General features: G+C 51.8%; 1 protein-coding gene across 2 annotated transcripts in view; it reads left to right on the top strand.

Annotated features, from left to right (window-relative positions):
• TNRC6C (trinucleotide repeat containing adaptor 6C) overlaps window positions 1-16,591 on the top strand; it is a 110,640-nt gene that overhangs the window by 81,967 nt on the left and 12,082 nt on the right. For both annotated transcript variants that reach the window (XM_072939685.1, XM_072939684.1), the window contains exons 7-17: window positions 101-267; window positions 1,867-1,947; window positions 3,254-3,311; window positions 5,347-5,489; window positions 6,941-7,090; window positions 8,439-8,585; window positions 10,392-10,511; window positions 12,571-12,654; window positions 12,853-13,084; window positions 15,096-15,263; window positions 16,365-16,556. In XM_072939685.1, the coding sequence (XP_072795786.1) occupies window positions 101-267; window positions 1,867-1,947; window positions 3,254-3,311; window positions 5,347-5,489; window positions 6,941-7,090; window positions 8,439-8,585; window positions 10,392-10,511; window positions 12,571-12,654; window positions 12,853-13,084; window positions 15,096-15,263; window positions 16,365-16,556 (1,542 nt within the window). The remainder of the gene's footprint in view (window positions 1-100; window positions 268-1,866; window positions 1,948-3,253; window positions 3,312-5,346; window positions 5,490-6,940; window positions 7,091-8,438; window positions 8,586-10,391; window positions 10,512-12,570; window positions 12,655-12,852; window positions 13,085-15,095; window positions 15,264-16,364; window positions 16,557-16,591) is intronic.

A 16,591-nucleotide genomic window follows, 5' to 3' on the forward strand; every position in this document is an offset into this window, starting at 1 on the left:
AGGACACCCCTTTGTCCTACCTCCCCTGAGTGATGTTTAGTGCACGCTGTCCACCGGAGGAGTGGCGAATGCCACACATTCATGTCCCCTGTCTTTCTAGCTTCAAAATCTATGCAAGAAGGCTGGGGCGGCGGCGGGGACGACGCGAGCCTGGGCGCCAGCCAGTGGGAAGACGAGGACGGCGGCATGTGGAACAGCGCTGCTTCCCAAGAGAGCACCTCCTCCTGCAGCCCCTGGGGGAACGCCCCCAAAAAGGGGCTCCCGAAGGTGCGTGTGTCACCAGAGAAAATGCTCTCCATGTCAGTGGTGCTGAGGGGAGCCTCAGCACACGGTGGTCCCCAGTCACAGTGCAGAGAGCTCTGAGGACCCCTGCCGGCCCTGGGTCTGTCCTGAGCCCAGAGCCGGCTTCCCAGGGACTCCGTGGCGCTGCTGTGACAACAGCAAAGCAAAGGCAGAGACGACGGGAATCCAGCTGCTTCTGCGAAGCCGGCAGTGGAGGGGTTTCCCCTCAGGCTCAGCACCGCCACTCCTCTCACCAGAAATGTTTACTTTGGAAAAAATGATTATTTTCCACAAAAAACTAGTATTCATGTTAACATATGAATGGGTTTGCTATTGTTCTTTTTAAGCAAATTAGTAACATTTTCTAAATTTCTGAGTTTTAATTTCGAATACAGTAAATATTGGTAAGATACAACCCATGTAAACAAAACTGCAGGACCCTTAGTTTTTCAGAGAGGGTAGCGGGGTCTCACGACGGCCCGTGCAGGGTTTTAAGTTCTCTGGAAGGGTGAATGAGGGGAGGAGAACTCAGCAGAGGGACCTGGGGGGCGAGGGAGACGTTCCCACGTGCCCCTTTTTTCTACTTTGAAACCATCTGAACATGTTATCTGTTCAAAAAAATTTTTTCAATTTGAAAACCATTCAGTTAGCTGTAAGCAGAACCCGGAAACTAAAACTGGGGCTTTCTGTTCAAAAAGAGTAGAAATGATGGATGAGACTGTCTTCCCACAGTCGGGCGGGCAAATATTCCAGTTAATGGCCAGACCAGAAACACCAAATTGGGAAATTAAGGTATTGTATATTCTTGGCAAACATGGCTCTGGCCACACGGTGCTGATTAAAATCACCTCCCAGAAGCGGCCTCTGGAGGACAGCCAGCCCGTTAGTTGACTGCCCCCGCGGGCTCCGCTCCATCGCTGTGGCAGCCCGCCCTTGAAGAGCGCCGTAAGGGATGCTTTCTGTGCCGTGTGGCTGCATCAGCTTCATCCCTGTCACCGTGGAAGAGCAGGGGGGTGGGCCGAGTCCCGTCTTGATGCTCAGCCCTTCCACGGTGCCCGCCGCCCTCCTCTCTGTCCTCCTTCCCCCTCCCTGACAGAGTGAATAGTTAACAAAACTAACAGAGTTTTTGTTCCTGTCACCTGGTTGCCTTTTCATTCTGTTGGGATGAACCCCTGGCGTTTTGTTGTCTTACAGAGTAAAGCTTAAAAAGGGCAAAAGCCGTGTAATTTATGGTAAACTTCATGTGATGTTATCGGCCTTTATTCAGGGGAGCACTTATGATAATCTGATATCGGAAGAGGTGCATATTTGTGATGAACTAAATCCTCTGAGGGAAAGCAGTGACTGTCTTGCTTTTTGAAGTCTGAATTGCACACATATGCCTGCCTCAAAAGCACCCTGAAACATCCCACAGCACGAGCCACGAAGTGCTGTCAGGGCACCCCTGAGTGCAGCACCGCTCGGCGTTGACCCACAAAGATGCTGGGACTTGTAAACTGACGTGATGTTCAGTTGTCTCCCATTCTGGAAGAAATGCATTAAAATGTGACTCATGGGCTTTCTCCTTCCCACTCTTCATTCCAGGGCATGAAAACATCTGGCAAACAGGACGAGGCATGGATCATGACCCGGCTGATCAAACAACTCACAGACATGGGATTCCCGGTGATTGGCACCCCATTTCACTGCTCCCCACCGTGTGCTCCGCTGTGTGCGGCCCTGTCGTGTCCGGCCCGTGTCTGTCCTGTGTAACACGGAGGGAAGGCCTTTGAGGGATGAGATTGTTGGCTTAACCTAGCCCATAAATTCCCCTTTCACCTGGGCACCTCTGCTTAGGGGCCCTGGCTGAGCCACAGCAAAGATCCACATCATTTCTATCGAGAAAGGTGTGAGAACCTTGTCCTAGAATAAAAAATGATGTGTGATTTTTAATTTTCATTGGTTTATACAGTTTTATTTTTTCCTTTACTTTATAATTAAAGGTGAGTTTTGCTTATGTAATAGATTGACAAAGATCACAAGACAAAACTTGGTGTAAAGTGCTGACGCTTCATGTCCAGAAAAAGAATCCTAACCCAGCCTGTTTGGTTCCTGAGTCTCAGATCACGTGCAGGGAGAGTTGGAAATCTTAGGGCATTCCTCTGAAAAGGTGTCAGTCTCTCCCACTCCTGAGGTCAGTGGCGGGAGCTCAGAGCACAGGGATGCCACCCTCACCTGCCATGTATTCCCTTCAGGTGTCTTCTTTCCAAATCTTTATTCGAAGAGTATTTATTTTTCGATTGCTGTGGGTGTCCCTGAAAGATGAGCCTAGAGTGGCCCCAGACGAGAGGCAGGAACGACGCCCTTCATGTCGGGCACAGGCTCTGACCCCGGCAGGGCCCCGGGCCTGAGGCCCGGCCTCCTCCCATGTGAGCTGGTGGCAGGGTTGCCCTTGCCCTTCCACTGAGACCAGTCTGTTTCAGTCACAGGGGTAATTACCAAGATGAACCTGCTTGTTTTGTATTGTATTGTTTTTACCCTTTTTTTGGTGACAAGTAGTTGACAGCAGAGCCTGCAGCAACTTCCCGCAGCTGTCCTGGCAGAGAGCTCGTCCTCCCAGAGCCGCTGGTGCTCAGACTCCTGACACTGCATTTTGTCTTTAACACGTTGATTGCCACCTCACCCAAATCTGGGTGACAGTTGTGCTTCCTCAGGGCCACCTGATCCTCAGTGGGCTATCAGTGTGTTAAAACTGTTAAATACAAGTTCTTCCCTCTAAAAATGAATTCAGTACCCTTTATTACAAGTATTTTTTTATTTAGAAGATGTCTGTCTCTAACTTCAACAAGGAAGAGAGGTATTTCTATTTCCAGAACCTGACAGTATTAGGTTAATATTAATCACTGCCCTGAGCTGACAGTGGTGGAACTCTGTACGAGCCTTTCTACAAAAGCGACCGCTCGGTCCTAACGGAAGCCCTTCTCCCCCGCAGAGAGAGCCGGCTGAAGAGGCCTTGAAGAGCAACAACATGAACCTCGACCAGGCCATGAGTAAGTGACGGACACCCCCCGACGTGCTGCCACAGGTGCCAGGTTGAGCTTTGCTTTCGAGTCACGGGTTGAAGGCGGAAGGCCTGTTGGGTAGATGGGCCCAGGCCGCACAATGTGCACGGCCGCAGGGTGAGTCCTTCGGGACGAGGGGCTCCAGAGACAAATGGCCAAATGTCCCATTAAACCACGCCTGCTTTTTCTGTTTTTCCCCCCATTTGTTCGACAAGTAGATGAACTTATCCTGTCTTCATCTGTTTTGAGGGAAGGAGGTAGTGAGCCTCTTGGAGAAGGTGCTGGGGCAAGGTGCCCCCTCGTTGGACGCTGAGGGGGCTGGTCCTTATGCCTCGCCGGCCGGGGCCCCCTCGGGGCCCAGCAGGAGCAGCGCCTGCTGGCCGAGCACCCAATCCCGCTGAGAGATGAACTCACTGTCAGGCAGCAAGCGACTCTAGTTCTAGAGTTGCTTTGAAAATAATGATACTGGGGGAAGGGTATAGCTCAAGCAGTAGAGCAAATGCTTAGGATGCATGAGGTGCTGGTTCAATACCCACTACCTCTTCTAAGAATAAATAAATACTAAATAATCCTAATTACCTCCCCCACTAAAACATAAATGAATTAGAGAAACTTAAAAGAAAAAGAAAATAATGATATTATGGTAACTGTTTACGTGTAAAATACAGCTGATTCTTGTCATCCGTGGTCCTTATGTCCTGTAAAGTCCCTGCAGACACGGAACCCACAAATACAGAGGGGCCCTTGCCCCCAGGAACAACCAGGGCCACAGCGCAGTCAACACGTAACCTTGTCCGTGTGCGTTTCTGCATAAAGACACCGTATTTAACATCTGTTTCTCACGGTCACATGCCAGATTTCTTTCCAACAAAGCAGTATCTGAGAAGGACTGAGCACGCCCCGACCCTGGGTGACGTGGCCATAGATGCCTTTGTCTTTTCGATTCATGACAGTGCCACCGGCTGGCTATGTTTCTTTTAAATCAGCCCTCATCTTGTGACTCCACAAATGTGGCCACATCCTGTCTTTCCTGAAGTGCCGTCATGCTGCACGTGTCCCCGTAGCCCCTCCCAAGCAGCCTTCCGTCCGGACGGTGATGTCCCTCTCCTTTCTCGCGGCTCTGCCGTGCCGTTGATTCATGGGCGCCGGCTCGCCGCCATCTCCATCGGGCACGACGCAATCTTCTTGCGCTCAGGAACACGACAGCATATTGGCTTGGGGACCGTTTTAAACACTGAAATCTCCAACAAAAAGCACAGCAATGCGGAAAGCCAGGCCCTGGATAAACCACAAAAAGGACACTTGTCCGTGCAAGGGCCTGAGCTAGGAACGTGTGTGTTGGGGCTCAAATTCTTCCCTGCCCTGTGCACGTCCACAAATGACTACCCAAGTGCCACAATTATTGATCTGGGGGCAACAAGTAAATTTTAGCAAGTAGGTGAGCTCACAAGCTCCAGATCTATGAATAATGAGGATCAGCTTTCTAGTCTCGGGCAAATGCTGAATACGTGGTGTACACTGCCAAGACTGAGGGCACTGGTGAGCTGGAGGGTTAGTGTTGCCTCCAGACCCGCGGGACGGTGTGGAGGCACAGGGAGCTGAGCAAACACCCGTCTCTAGGGACAGGGACAGGCTCTGTCTGGTTTGTGTTGTACGTAGCCCCAACATCTGGATGGTCCTTGCAGCCAAGAGGGATTCAGCTGGTGGGAACCGATGGCCGTGAGGCCAGGACAGCCGGGGAAGAAGGGGCGAGGAGTCCCAGGGAGAGGAAAGGCTGAGCCCCACAGGGGCAGGGGTGGCCGGGCGGCTGGTGTGGAGCCAGTGAGGGCTGAGGCTCAGGGGCCGGACAGCAGACTCCCGGGGCCCAGCCAGAGCCAAACCATGAGGCCCCTGGTTTCTGGGGGTGAGGGTCTTTACTCCTCCCTTGAGGTGTCAGCCGGCACCCCTGTGTGCTCAGAACTCGCAGCCAACCCCCCCACCAGGCATCTCGTTTCAAGTGCTGCTTCTGTACGCTGTGTCCCAGGCGCTCTGCTGGAAAAGAAGGTGGACGTGGACAAGCGTGGACTGGGAGTGACCGACTACAATGGGATGGTCACCAAACCCCTTGGCTGCCGCCCGCCAATCTCCAAAGAGTCTTCCGTGGACCGCCCCACCTTCCTGGACAAGGTATGGGTTTAGGTGGCTTTTTGTTTGTTTTTAGCAAGAAGTAATTTTCACTTTTCACTGTGTTGGAGTAAGAAATTATTGGACTGTAATATTTAAGTGATTTTTACCCATTTTTGTAATACCCGTGGATGTCTGAACTCCTGAGGGGTAGTGTTGTATCTCGTCTGATGTGACTAGGACTACAAATACTTAAATGAAAACTGATTCTCATGTTAGTGGGTGAACTTGACTGCTTCGGCTTGTCCAGTAGACAAGGGTCATCAAATCTCTGTGTTACTGTCTTGTTTTATGTGTGTAGTTCTGATTGGAAATGATGTGTTTTATGTTTAATCTAAAAAAAGGGACTAGAAGTGGTTGGGCTTGGGCACCCATGTCTTGTGGCGCCTGCTTGGGTCAGGCCCTCCCGAGATCACACCGGCATCTGGGAAGCTCCCCTTGGACGGTTAACAAGTCCTGTCACCTGCCCCCTCCTCTCGGTCTTGGGCATGGTGTCCCCTTCCCAGATCGGAGTGACCTCACAGTGGGAAACAGGGTCCCATTAAACTCTAGCAGAATGTTCAACCTTGAAAATAAAGTGGAAGTGAGAAATGACAAGTTTGAAACAGACAAAAAGCAGGCCACAAGAGACGAGATGAACGTTCATCTCTGTCCTCACATCTGCGGCGTCCCCCGCTGGTGCTCATGCGGGCCACTGTCGCCAGGGGGTCCTCACCCTGCCAGCACCATCGTGCCCAGGGAAACCGGAATTTCAGACAACAATGAATCTTTTTGGAGCCATGCTTATTCTAAAATATTATTTGTTGTTTATCTGAAATTCCAATTTAACTCAGCATCCTGTATTTTTATGTGCTGAGCATCGGACCCTGACTTATTTCCTTATCATTAAAATGTGAAATAATACTATAGGCTTGTGAAGTTAGATGAGATAAATTTGCAAAGGACCTGGCACAGAGTGTCACTTCAGTAAATGTTAAAAAAAAAATTAAGGTTTTTTCTGTTTTATAACTAACTTTATTATTAGGTTAAACTGTATGAAATCTCTGTAGGTCAAAAACAGTTGAATGTCAGCAGAATTCAACCTAATGTATACCTAGAGCCTTGCGAACAACTGAAAATGGTTGTGAAGTGTTGGATTCCAAGTGAGATTTCTGCCTCGTTTCTGTCTCTCTCTCCTGATTCCTATCCTGGGGCAGGGTCCATAGCATAAGAAAACTTTGTAGGCTGATACATGTGTTTGTAAAGTAATTGTTAAAATGAAAACAGCATCTTAATCCTGTTTCTCTTTTTTCTTTTTCCCTCTTCCTTTTGCCCATGTTCTCCATTCTCTTGTCCACACGTTTTTGATCTTTTAATTCCTTATTCATCCGCATCCGTCTCTGTGTCCCGGGAAACTTTGTGCTTTGTGTGTGGACGGGCACTGCGCACAGCTCACGCTTTCTTTCCCCAATCAGGATGGCGGCCTCGTGGAAGAGCCCACGACTTCACCATTTTTGCCTTCACCAAGCCTGAAGCTCCCCCTTTCCAACAGTGCACTCCCTAATCAGGCCCTGGGCGGGATTGCCTCAGGGCTGGGCATGCAAAACTTGAATTCTTCTAGACAGGTAAGGCTGTTGGGAGAGGGCCCCTTTTACTTGCCTTTAAAAAAGATGTGTTTGAGACATAAACCTTATTTTTCATTAACACCTGTATTTTAAGACATAATGAATGGGTAAAGGGAGCTGAAACACTGTAAGGATTTCCTCTCAAGCGCTACTGGTGTCGAGAATTAAACCCAGTTTTTGACATGCAACCATCTCGTAGGAGATGCTTCACAATTATGTGTGTGTTTACGTGCGACTGAGCTATATTTGAGTTCAGCATGCTTGGTACTCACTCCCCGTGTGTGGGGTGACACACAGGGCAGGGCACCCTTCAGGGGCCAGGCCCATCCAGAGGTCCAGGTAGTGCCCACCTCTTCCTCATTTCTCAAATGATTGTCCTGCCAGAAAACACCATATTCTCCCCTTTTTCCCAGAAGTAGAGGTGACACCTCTCAAGGGTTCTCAGTGGTTTCCAGGGAGTGATGTTGGCGTTTCTCCCTGCCTGGGAGACCCCCCTGGGGATGGTGAAAGTCACAGTCAGATGTGACTGCTGGCTGTGTCGTGTCCCCCTGCTCCCCTCGAGTGAGATGATACGGAAGCAGACCACGCTGTTCCCGCCTCCAGAGCCACCTTCTGCTTGGTTTTCTCCCGGCCGAGGCCGACGGCTCTGAGACTTCTCCCAAGGTCACTGCCAGGAGACCCGGGGTGTCCCCGGCCTGCAGGATCCCCACCATCTCACACTGCTCACCCCGGTGGCAGTTCAGGGAACGTCTGCATCCTGGACATGCCACGGTCGGGGAGGCAGCAGCCCGGTGGTGGGCCTGGGGGTGAGCCCCATAGCAGGAGGGTCTGCTCAGAGCCCGGGGGGTAGCTCAGCCAGCAGAGGAGAAGGGATGACTGCAGTATATTTTATTAGGTTTCGCACAAAGTGAACTACCTGAGTTTGTCCATTACTCAATTTCAGGTTTTGTTGGAAGAACAGCTGTATTTCCTTTTAGAAAATGCTGTGTTCTCTGGGCGAGTCATCCCCAGACAGCATTGCCCTGTGACTCATCAGTGTCCACAGCTCGCGTCTCGCTCTGGTGCCCAGCACTGGTCTGAGTAGTTTCTTTGAACACGGTAGCCTCGTGCGGGACCCTTGAAACCGCTGTGTGTGTGGCTTCTGCGATCTAGAAGCACAGGCAGGCTTCTCGGGCTGATGTTGTGTCGTCGGTGCTGAGTTGAGTCAGCACGTGTTCAAAGCCCCTGTGGTGCAGGCTGAGAGTGGTAGGAGGGGCTGTGATTCTGCCTCCCTGCCTAGGGAGATCACGTGTCCCCCAGCTCAGTGTTCCCGGTGGCAGCTCTGTGACAGGCCCCCGTCTCCCCGCAGACCCCGAGTGGCAATCTGGGCATGTTTGGCAGCAGCGGAGCAGCACAAGCCAGGACCATGCAGCCGCCGCCGCCGCCGCCCGTGCAGCCCCTGAGCTCCTCCCAGCCCAGTCTCCGCGCTCAAGTGCCTCAGTTTCTATCCCCTCAGGTCAGCCCGCGCGCGTGGTCACCTAGCTGGTCCTCCGGCCCCGGGGGACGGTCCAGACTGCCCACACCTCCAGCAGAGCTGTGTGCCCAAGTGAAGAGAGGTGCCCAACACCAGCAGTGATGGACTTTTGTCCTGGTCTTGAGAAAACTATTCAGAGGAAGCCAGTGACTTGTCCCCGGGGTCGGGCAGAGGAACGCAGCAAGTGAACTGTCGCTTAGGACGGAGGAGAGCCGGCTGAGCAGCTGCGAAGGGCTGACCGACAAACCCAGTGTGACCGTATACAGTAGGATCTGACTGTAGACTTTTTAGTTAAGTTTATTATTTAGTATTAGATCATTTTTTCCCATAGAGATTCTTAAAAAAAAAAGACAAATAGAATTAAGGAAAAGGATCTTGTTGTGCAATAGCTCTCAAGTGTAATATCAGTTATTTTCACATTAATATTGTTTACTTTTAGGACGGTCCATCATTTTAGACTTTGGACTGAGTTTTTAGTTACAATGTTACAATCCTGACCCCTTACAGAATATTTAGTAATAGACTGTGATCGGACGTCATAGACTCAGCTGGAAGTAATTATCATTCCACAGTTGTTTGACCCAGATCTGTGCACTGAGTTGAGAGGCCGAAGTCTGAGTAAAGTAATAGTTAAATTCATTAAACAGGATACACTGTAAACCACTACAACAAAGAGACCGCACAATACAGAGGCGTAGAGAAGACAGACATGCCCTTCCCTCTCAGGGGACAGCGCAGAAGACCGCAGCCCTGCCCCAGCAACTTCCCCACACGGGAGGGGAGGCAGGAGAGCCTGGCCCAGGAGCTGCCGGACCCATCCACACACATCCTGCTGCCCACACCTAGTGACATGGCCACCCCGGCGAGGGCAGGAGAAGGGGGGTTCCTGGAGGGCAGAGAGCAGCCTTCGCACACTCAGCACTCCCCATGTCCCGAGTGTCCCGCGCCCGTGTCCACCCGCAACTGTCACATAATGTGTTTCCTTTACATTGATTTGCCTTAATTCAGATAAATTTGTTCTCAAAGAAAACTTTATCTATCATAAATAGAAAAATCAGCATTTTCCTAAGACCCATTACACAACTATAAAAGTAAAAAATGCTCTTTTTGCGTAAACGCTGTGGTAAACCTACAAAGCACACGGCGGGAAGCACTGAACTGGCCAATGTCGGGACCCTGATTGGCTCAGAGCAGTGAATTCCAGTTAAACAGGGAGTCAGGTTAACAGAGTTCCCCCTGAGAGGAGTGTCTGGTCCTCCGAGCCAGGGAGACCACTTCCCGAGCGTGTAAACTTGAGAAGGGTCACTGCTCACCCTGGACGAGCCCTCTGGTCGGCGGCAGTGGCGCCATCCACCGAGCTCCTGCGGGGACTGGTCCGAGACACGCACATCTCCCCGCTTCCGTGAGACTCAGACGGAGTGAGAGCACCGCTGTGAGACCGCCCCTGCTCCGTCTCCGGTTCTTACGTGATGCCCACTTCTTCTCACTTTGACAGAATGTGAAATCAGCTACTGGCAGGAGAAGCCCAGCGCCTCAGAAAGTTCATTCCTTACTGGACTATTTGGAGGAAGAAATCTCTTTCTGACTGTCCCTCCCTCCCTTCTTCCTTCCTCCTTTCCTGCTGCATCGTCCGCAAAAGCGAGTTAACGACTAATGTTAAAATGGTCCTAGTTTTTAAAGGCTTTTGAAGTTCACTCATGAGGCAAAGATGATTTTCATGCAGTTAGTTTTGATTCTGAAAAGCTACACAGCCAAGTAAATAACTAACGGTGCGTTTTGTGTCGACAGGTTCAAGCACAGCTTTTGCAGTTTGCAGCAAAAAACATTGGTCTCAACCCTGCACTATTAACCTCGCCAGTTAACCCTCAGCACATGACGATGTTGAACCAGCTCTACCAGCTGCAGCTGGTGAGTGGGCAGCGTGCCGGGCCGCAGGCCTGAGACGGAGGAGGGGCCCCGCTCCCACCGCTCGCCGTCCACGCCGGGGGCGTCCCTGCGGCTCCCCTCAAGTGTGCGCACTGTCCCTTGCGGGTGGTCTCACTAAGCTCTGTGACCAGCAGGCCGTTGGCGATCGCAGTCTCCCGGGTCGGACTGTTAGGCCTGCTTGATCGCCCCGAACCCCAGAACCCAGAACACCAGGTAGTGTCCGCGGGTGGTGTCCACAAGCACCCGTCTCCAGGCAGAAGTCACTTCCTTACATTCAGTAGACGCCTTAGAGATTAGGGCTTAATTCTCTCTCAGAATCCCTGTTGAGAAAGGCTGATACAGCCTAATTATTCCTGAGTTTTATAACTTAACATCTGTGGAATTTTTAATTTTCAGGGATCTCATTGCTTTTACCATGAAATGCCATGTCGTCGTATCCCTAGGTGCATCTGGATGTATATTCACTGAAGGACCCCACTCTCTTTCTTTAATATGCTGCCACCTGATTTATTTAGAAGTCTTGTCCAACAGCTTTGTCTCCTAGAAAATGAGTCATGCAAGACAGAATAAAAGGCCCTCTGTAGGCAAAGCCGTGATGTCAAGCTTTCCTTACGGGAGGGCCTGGCGCTTGGTGCTCACCCTTTGGCATCTGTTAGACACGTGTCTGACCAGTCTGCATGTCCAGCTTCCCAGTTAGTGGCAGGGTGGGGTGGGGGTGTCCTGGGGACCAACAGCAGTGCAGGGAGGTGGCCAGCACCCTGGACGTGGGCTCCAGGCCACGACTGGACCTCTCACACCGAGGGAGCGGCGTAAGGCCCCTGGGAGAAGGGGCAGCAGCTGGGCTTCCGCCAGGAGGCCACTGACCCCGGGTGGACAGGGCACAACCAGGAAGCAGGCTGTTAGAGCTCTTCCTACAGAGGACACTTCCAACTCCTCGGTGACGTCAGAGGCACAGCTGGATTCTGACATGAGGCAGAGCCAGTGGTCATGCTGATGTCCTGGAATCTTTTCTTTATGTGTAATTTTTATTGGCCCCTTTAGTGTCAAAGAATTATGTGTAATGTATTCTGCTTTAAAAACAAGGTATACTATTTTAACATTTTTCCCAGAAAAATTGGAAAAATGAAGTTTCAGTGCATCCTAAGGCTAGGTTTTAGAGCGTATAAGGACCACTTAAGTGTTTTATTCCTCTCTAGTTTACAGATTAATGAGGCATTTCTAATAGTATAATCTATACCTCTGTTTAGATTCTGTTTTGATAAACTCTCTTGCCCAAAATGTCCCCAAAAATCCATGTTGTAAGAAAACAATTGACAAGTCAGCCAACTTTTAAAGCAAACGGTCAAACCTTCTGCACTGGTGTGGGAAAAATCTGCCGCTCACGCTGGCGGCTCATGGCCAGGGGTCTGTGTGGACTGAGGTCACACGTGGCTCCTGGCACTTAAAGCCCTTTAGCCTTCATCATTCTGTGATCATCTAGGGCTGCTGATCACCACTGTCCTGCCACACTGTCTGAGCCACCCTGGTCTCGAGTCTTTATCATCATAAGAGTACATTTGGATGGAGGGGCAGAGCTCAGCAGTACAGCACATGCCTAGCATGCACGAGGTTTTGGGTTCAATCCCCAGCACCTCCATTAAAAATAAACAAACTTAATTACCTCCCCCCCCCAAAAAATGAAATTTCTCCTCATTTCTTTTTATTTTTAGTTTGCGTGAATCAAGCAGAAGAATTTTGATCTCTTCATTAATTAAAAAATATTTGCTGACAAACCTCATTACCAACACTCCACAGGGCACTGACCGAGTTACTTTTTACAAGTCTGTGCACTAGAAAGGTTTTGGAAAGACATTCCTCCTTTTAAAAATGCTTCAAGCCTCACAATCTGCTTAGCTTAGAACACAATACGCTTAAACCACAGTGTGGCAAGGGGCCCGAGATTCCTGGCCATTTTCTTTTTTTTTTTAACTGATATGCAGAAGTCGAACTGTTTGTTGGTGGCTTCCTTACAACCTGTTGAGGGTTCTCTTTCTGTCCCCAGGCGTACCAACGTTTACAGATCCAGCAGCAGATGTTACAGGCCCAGCGTAACGTTTCCGGACCCATGAGACAGCAGGAGCAGCAAGTAGGCGCCCCCGGACGGCTCAGCCCATTTTCTGGCTGTGACCTCCCCTGACCTTGCCCACGAGCTCTTACGTTGTCCTTGGTTTCTCTCTCACTGGGCCTCCCCTTTTTAGGGTCTCGCGGCCACCTGGGCTGGGGAGGAGGTGGGTGCACGGTGGGGGCCCCCTCCCAGCCCACTGAGCGCACGTCTCGCCCACAGGTTGCGCGCACAATCACTAACCTGCAGCAGCAGATCCAGCAGCACCAGCGCCAGCTGGCCCAGGCCCTGCTCATGAAGCCGCCGCCGCCCCCGCCGCACCTGTCTCTGCACCCCTCTGCAGGCAAATCGGCCCTGGACAGCTTCCCCCCGCACCCCCAGGCCCCCGGCCTCCCCGACCTGCAGACCAAAGAGCAGCAGTCTTCACCCAACACCTTTGCTCCTTACCCTCTCGGTGAGTCCCTGTGTGCCGACCCCATGTGTCTAAAGCTGCATGTCAGAAGTGAGTTCCAGCCAGAGCCACAGAGCGGCTGTCTCAGCTCCTTCGTTAGGGAGCCACCCTAGCTGGCTCCCACAAAGCAAGTTTTGCTGCAACCATGAGTACTCTCAGTATAAAATCTTTTCAAGCAGTGCCGGTGAGCGCCCCAGAGCAATCTCATCTCCGCTGTGGAGTCTGCACTTTGTTCCAACCCTGGTTCCCTCCAGCCTGCCCCGCCAGGAGCAGGAGAGGTGTGCGGACGTACGGGAAGCAGCCACTTCTAAAGAGCAGTGATTGTCCATACAGTCCTGTAGGGCAGGGCGTGATTTGTGCAGCCCCCCAGTTCAGCCGATAGGGCGCCTGCCCAGCACAGAACCCGCAGGTCAGTGGACAGCGTGGTGCCACCCTCGGGGGCACACAGGCTGGCCAGGAGGGGCACGGGTTATGGAACCGAAGACTGAACAGAAGGGATGTGTCAGGAAGGTGATTGTACAGGGGCACAGGTGGACCGCTGGACAACACGGGTTTGAAGCTGCGTGGGTCCAGTTACACACAGGTTTTTTCGATAAATACTCAGCGCGGCGCTACGTGGTCTGTGGGTGGTTGAAGCTGTGGATACGGAGGGCCGACTGTAAAGCTATACCCAAGTTGGTGACCGCACGGAGGGTTGGCGCCCCTCCCCTACCTCGATGGAGGGTCAGCTGGACTTTGCGGTAAGAGTCTAGGAGCAGGCGGCGGTGCCGTGTGCTTGTCAGGCTGGCGGGGGCGCCTGCGGCTGCGGGCGGAGGGGATAAGCGTCCCAGAGAGGACAGTGCACCCAGGAAGGCCCGGCCAGCCGAGTGGCGGCGCGCCTGGGCTGCAGTTGTCCCCTCCTGTGTGATGTGGCCACCTTCTCGGAGGAGAGGTGTGTTCTGATCACATGAGCACGTTCTCCCTGATGGGTGATTGGGGTGTGTGTCTCTGCTGTGAAACTGGCAGACACTAAGCTGGTCCTTGTGTCCTTCCGTCAGCGTCCCGCCCGCTGCCGCGCGCTGGGGTTAAGAAGCAGGGCATTCTCGTAGTTACAGCCTGACTCAGGAGCCGGGCTGCCACCTTGCCTCCCTGCCCCTCACAGCTAGCTCACCACTTACTCGTACAACCTGCCTGACTGCACTCTGCCTCACTTTCCCCATCTGTAAAGTGGGAATACTCACCTCATAGGATTCTTTTAAAGGTTAAGTGAACTAATACACATCACCCAGTTCAGTGGCAGTCCTTGTCACAAGCTCCATTACATGCCGCTTTCAGCTCTAAGAAGTAGACCTCAGCCAGCGCACCGGGCCAGCTGGGGCGTGAGGCGGCACCCCGCTTTGAAGTAGTTCAAGTCCTTTAAAGGAGGTTGATGTCAACTCCTAAAGAGCAGGCTTTGGTGACGTGAACCCTCCCTGCCAGCCTGTTCATTTGTTGGTACCTGAGTACACTCTCTGAAAAACTCGTCTTGATGTGGTGAGTTTCTGTGAGATGCCCCGACGTCAGAGAAAGTTCTCCCGACTGTATGGACTTGGCCTGTTTTCCTGTGGCCTCTGACCAAGAAGCTTCAGAACCACATCTGGCACCAAAACAAGTGAAATGAAGGGAATCGTTGGTCTTAGTCAGAGACTGCTTGGTGCCATTTCTACCCTAATTTAGGAATACTATTCTTAGAAACGTGTGTTATTAAAAAGACAAAAAGGAGAGGGGAGGATGTAGCTCAAACTGTAGAGCCCTTGCTTAGCATGCATGAGGTCCAGGGTTCAATCCCCAGCACCTCCTCTAAAAATAAATAAATAAACCTGATTACCTTACCCCCCCAAAAAAAAGACGAAAAGGACTTTTCTTCCCACCAGGATTGAAAGTTATAAAGTATTTGGCTGTGAATTAATACGTAGATTGACTCCCTAGGAGGGCCTTAAAAAGTAATGATTTAGAGGAAGAGCAGATGTTACCCTAATGGCTTTTTTATTTTCAGCTGGACTGAACCCAAACATGAATGTCAACAGCATGGACATGACTGGTGGTCTGTCGGTGAAGGACCCGTCTCAGTCCCAGTCCCGCCTCCCTCAGTGGACACACCCCAGCCCGATGGACAGCTTACCCGGTGCTGCTTCCCCACTCGACCAGAACCCCAGCAAGCATGGTGCGTCCGCGCCGAGGGCCGGGGCCTGTCGCTTCTGTCCTGCTCGCACTTACCCTCATCCTGTCACTGCGACTACGATTCTTTTCTGAGAGTTCAGGGCTGAAAGCTGTGTAAGAAAATACTCCATCCCAAGAAGCCAAACCAAACAACAGCAAACACGTCGATACGGAGAACAGAGTCATTACTGGAGGGGGAGAGGCGGGGGGAGAGTGAAGTGGGGGAAGAGGGTCAGCTGTGTGGTGACGGGTGGAAACTGAGCTTTTGGTGGTGAGCTCGCTGTGGTGTAGACGGTGGAAATGCAGTGTTGTGCCCGCAAAACTTACATAGCGGTATAAACCAGTGTTCCCTCGGAAGTTCAATATATATACAGTCCGTTGCGTTCCAGAGTGCCTAGGGTCCCGGCTGCTCAGTGGCCAGACCCCTTGAAAGCTCAGCTGGCCCAGCTCAGCGCAGACCGAGCAGCGGTGTAAACGCCCGTGTGCAGCGACGGATCTGAATCTTCAGCAAAAATGCTGATAACCACAGGGGGGCGTCTTCCTATTAAACATTGAATTTAGCTCTAAATATCCTGGTCGCATAAACAGGAAAGGAAATTTAATAAGGTGTAGCATTCCCTCTGGACATCAGAGCGTTCTGAGAAGACTCTTCTTCCTAGTGGTTAATTCTACAAGAAAACCATCCCGTGCCATCGGCACTTTGCTTGGCCAGAGAGAGCTCAGTCGCCTGGGCAGTCGGGTTAGGCCTCTGAGTCCACCTGCCGGTTTGTCCTTCCACAGTGAGGGCAGCAGACGAGGGGGAGAGACAGAGAGAACAACAGGGACACAGCTGAGCACGGGGACTCTCAGGCTGTCCCAAGGGAGCTTCACCGTGGTGCGTGTGTGCATCTCATCAAGAATTCTAACTTTACAAATTGAAACAGTTCCTAAGGAGCTTGTCTTTCAAGGGCGAAGTTTGGAGTAACTGGAAGGGTCCCTCCCTCCTGGAGAGTGCTGGGCAAACCGAGTCTGGCAGCTCCCGCACCCCAGAGAAGGGCACGGCCTGGCGCCTGGCACTGGGGTCTCAGGGTCCCCGTTCACTCTTTGTTCCCTTCTGTCCCCCCAGGTGCTATCCCTGGAGGTCTCAGCATTGGGCCTCCAGCTAAGTCCTCCATCGACGACTCCTACGGCCGGTACGATTTAATCCAGAGCAGTGAGTCACCAGCCAGCCCTCCTGTAGCTGTTCCCCATAGCTGGTCACGTGCCAAATCTGACAGTGATAAAATCTCAAATGGCTCCAGCATCAACTGGCCCCCAGGTAAGAGCGTGCACCCCTGCTGTGCAGTGCAGAGC

Source organism: Vicugna pacos, chromosome 16 (assembly GCF_048564905.1).
Source record: "Vicugna pacos chromosome 16, VicPac4, whole genome shotgun sequence".
Taxonomy (NCBI): Eukaryota; Metazoa; Chordata; class Mammalia; order Artiodactyla; family Camelidae; genus Vicugna; species Vicugna pacos.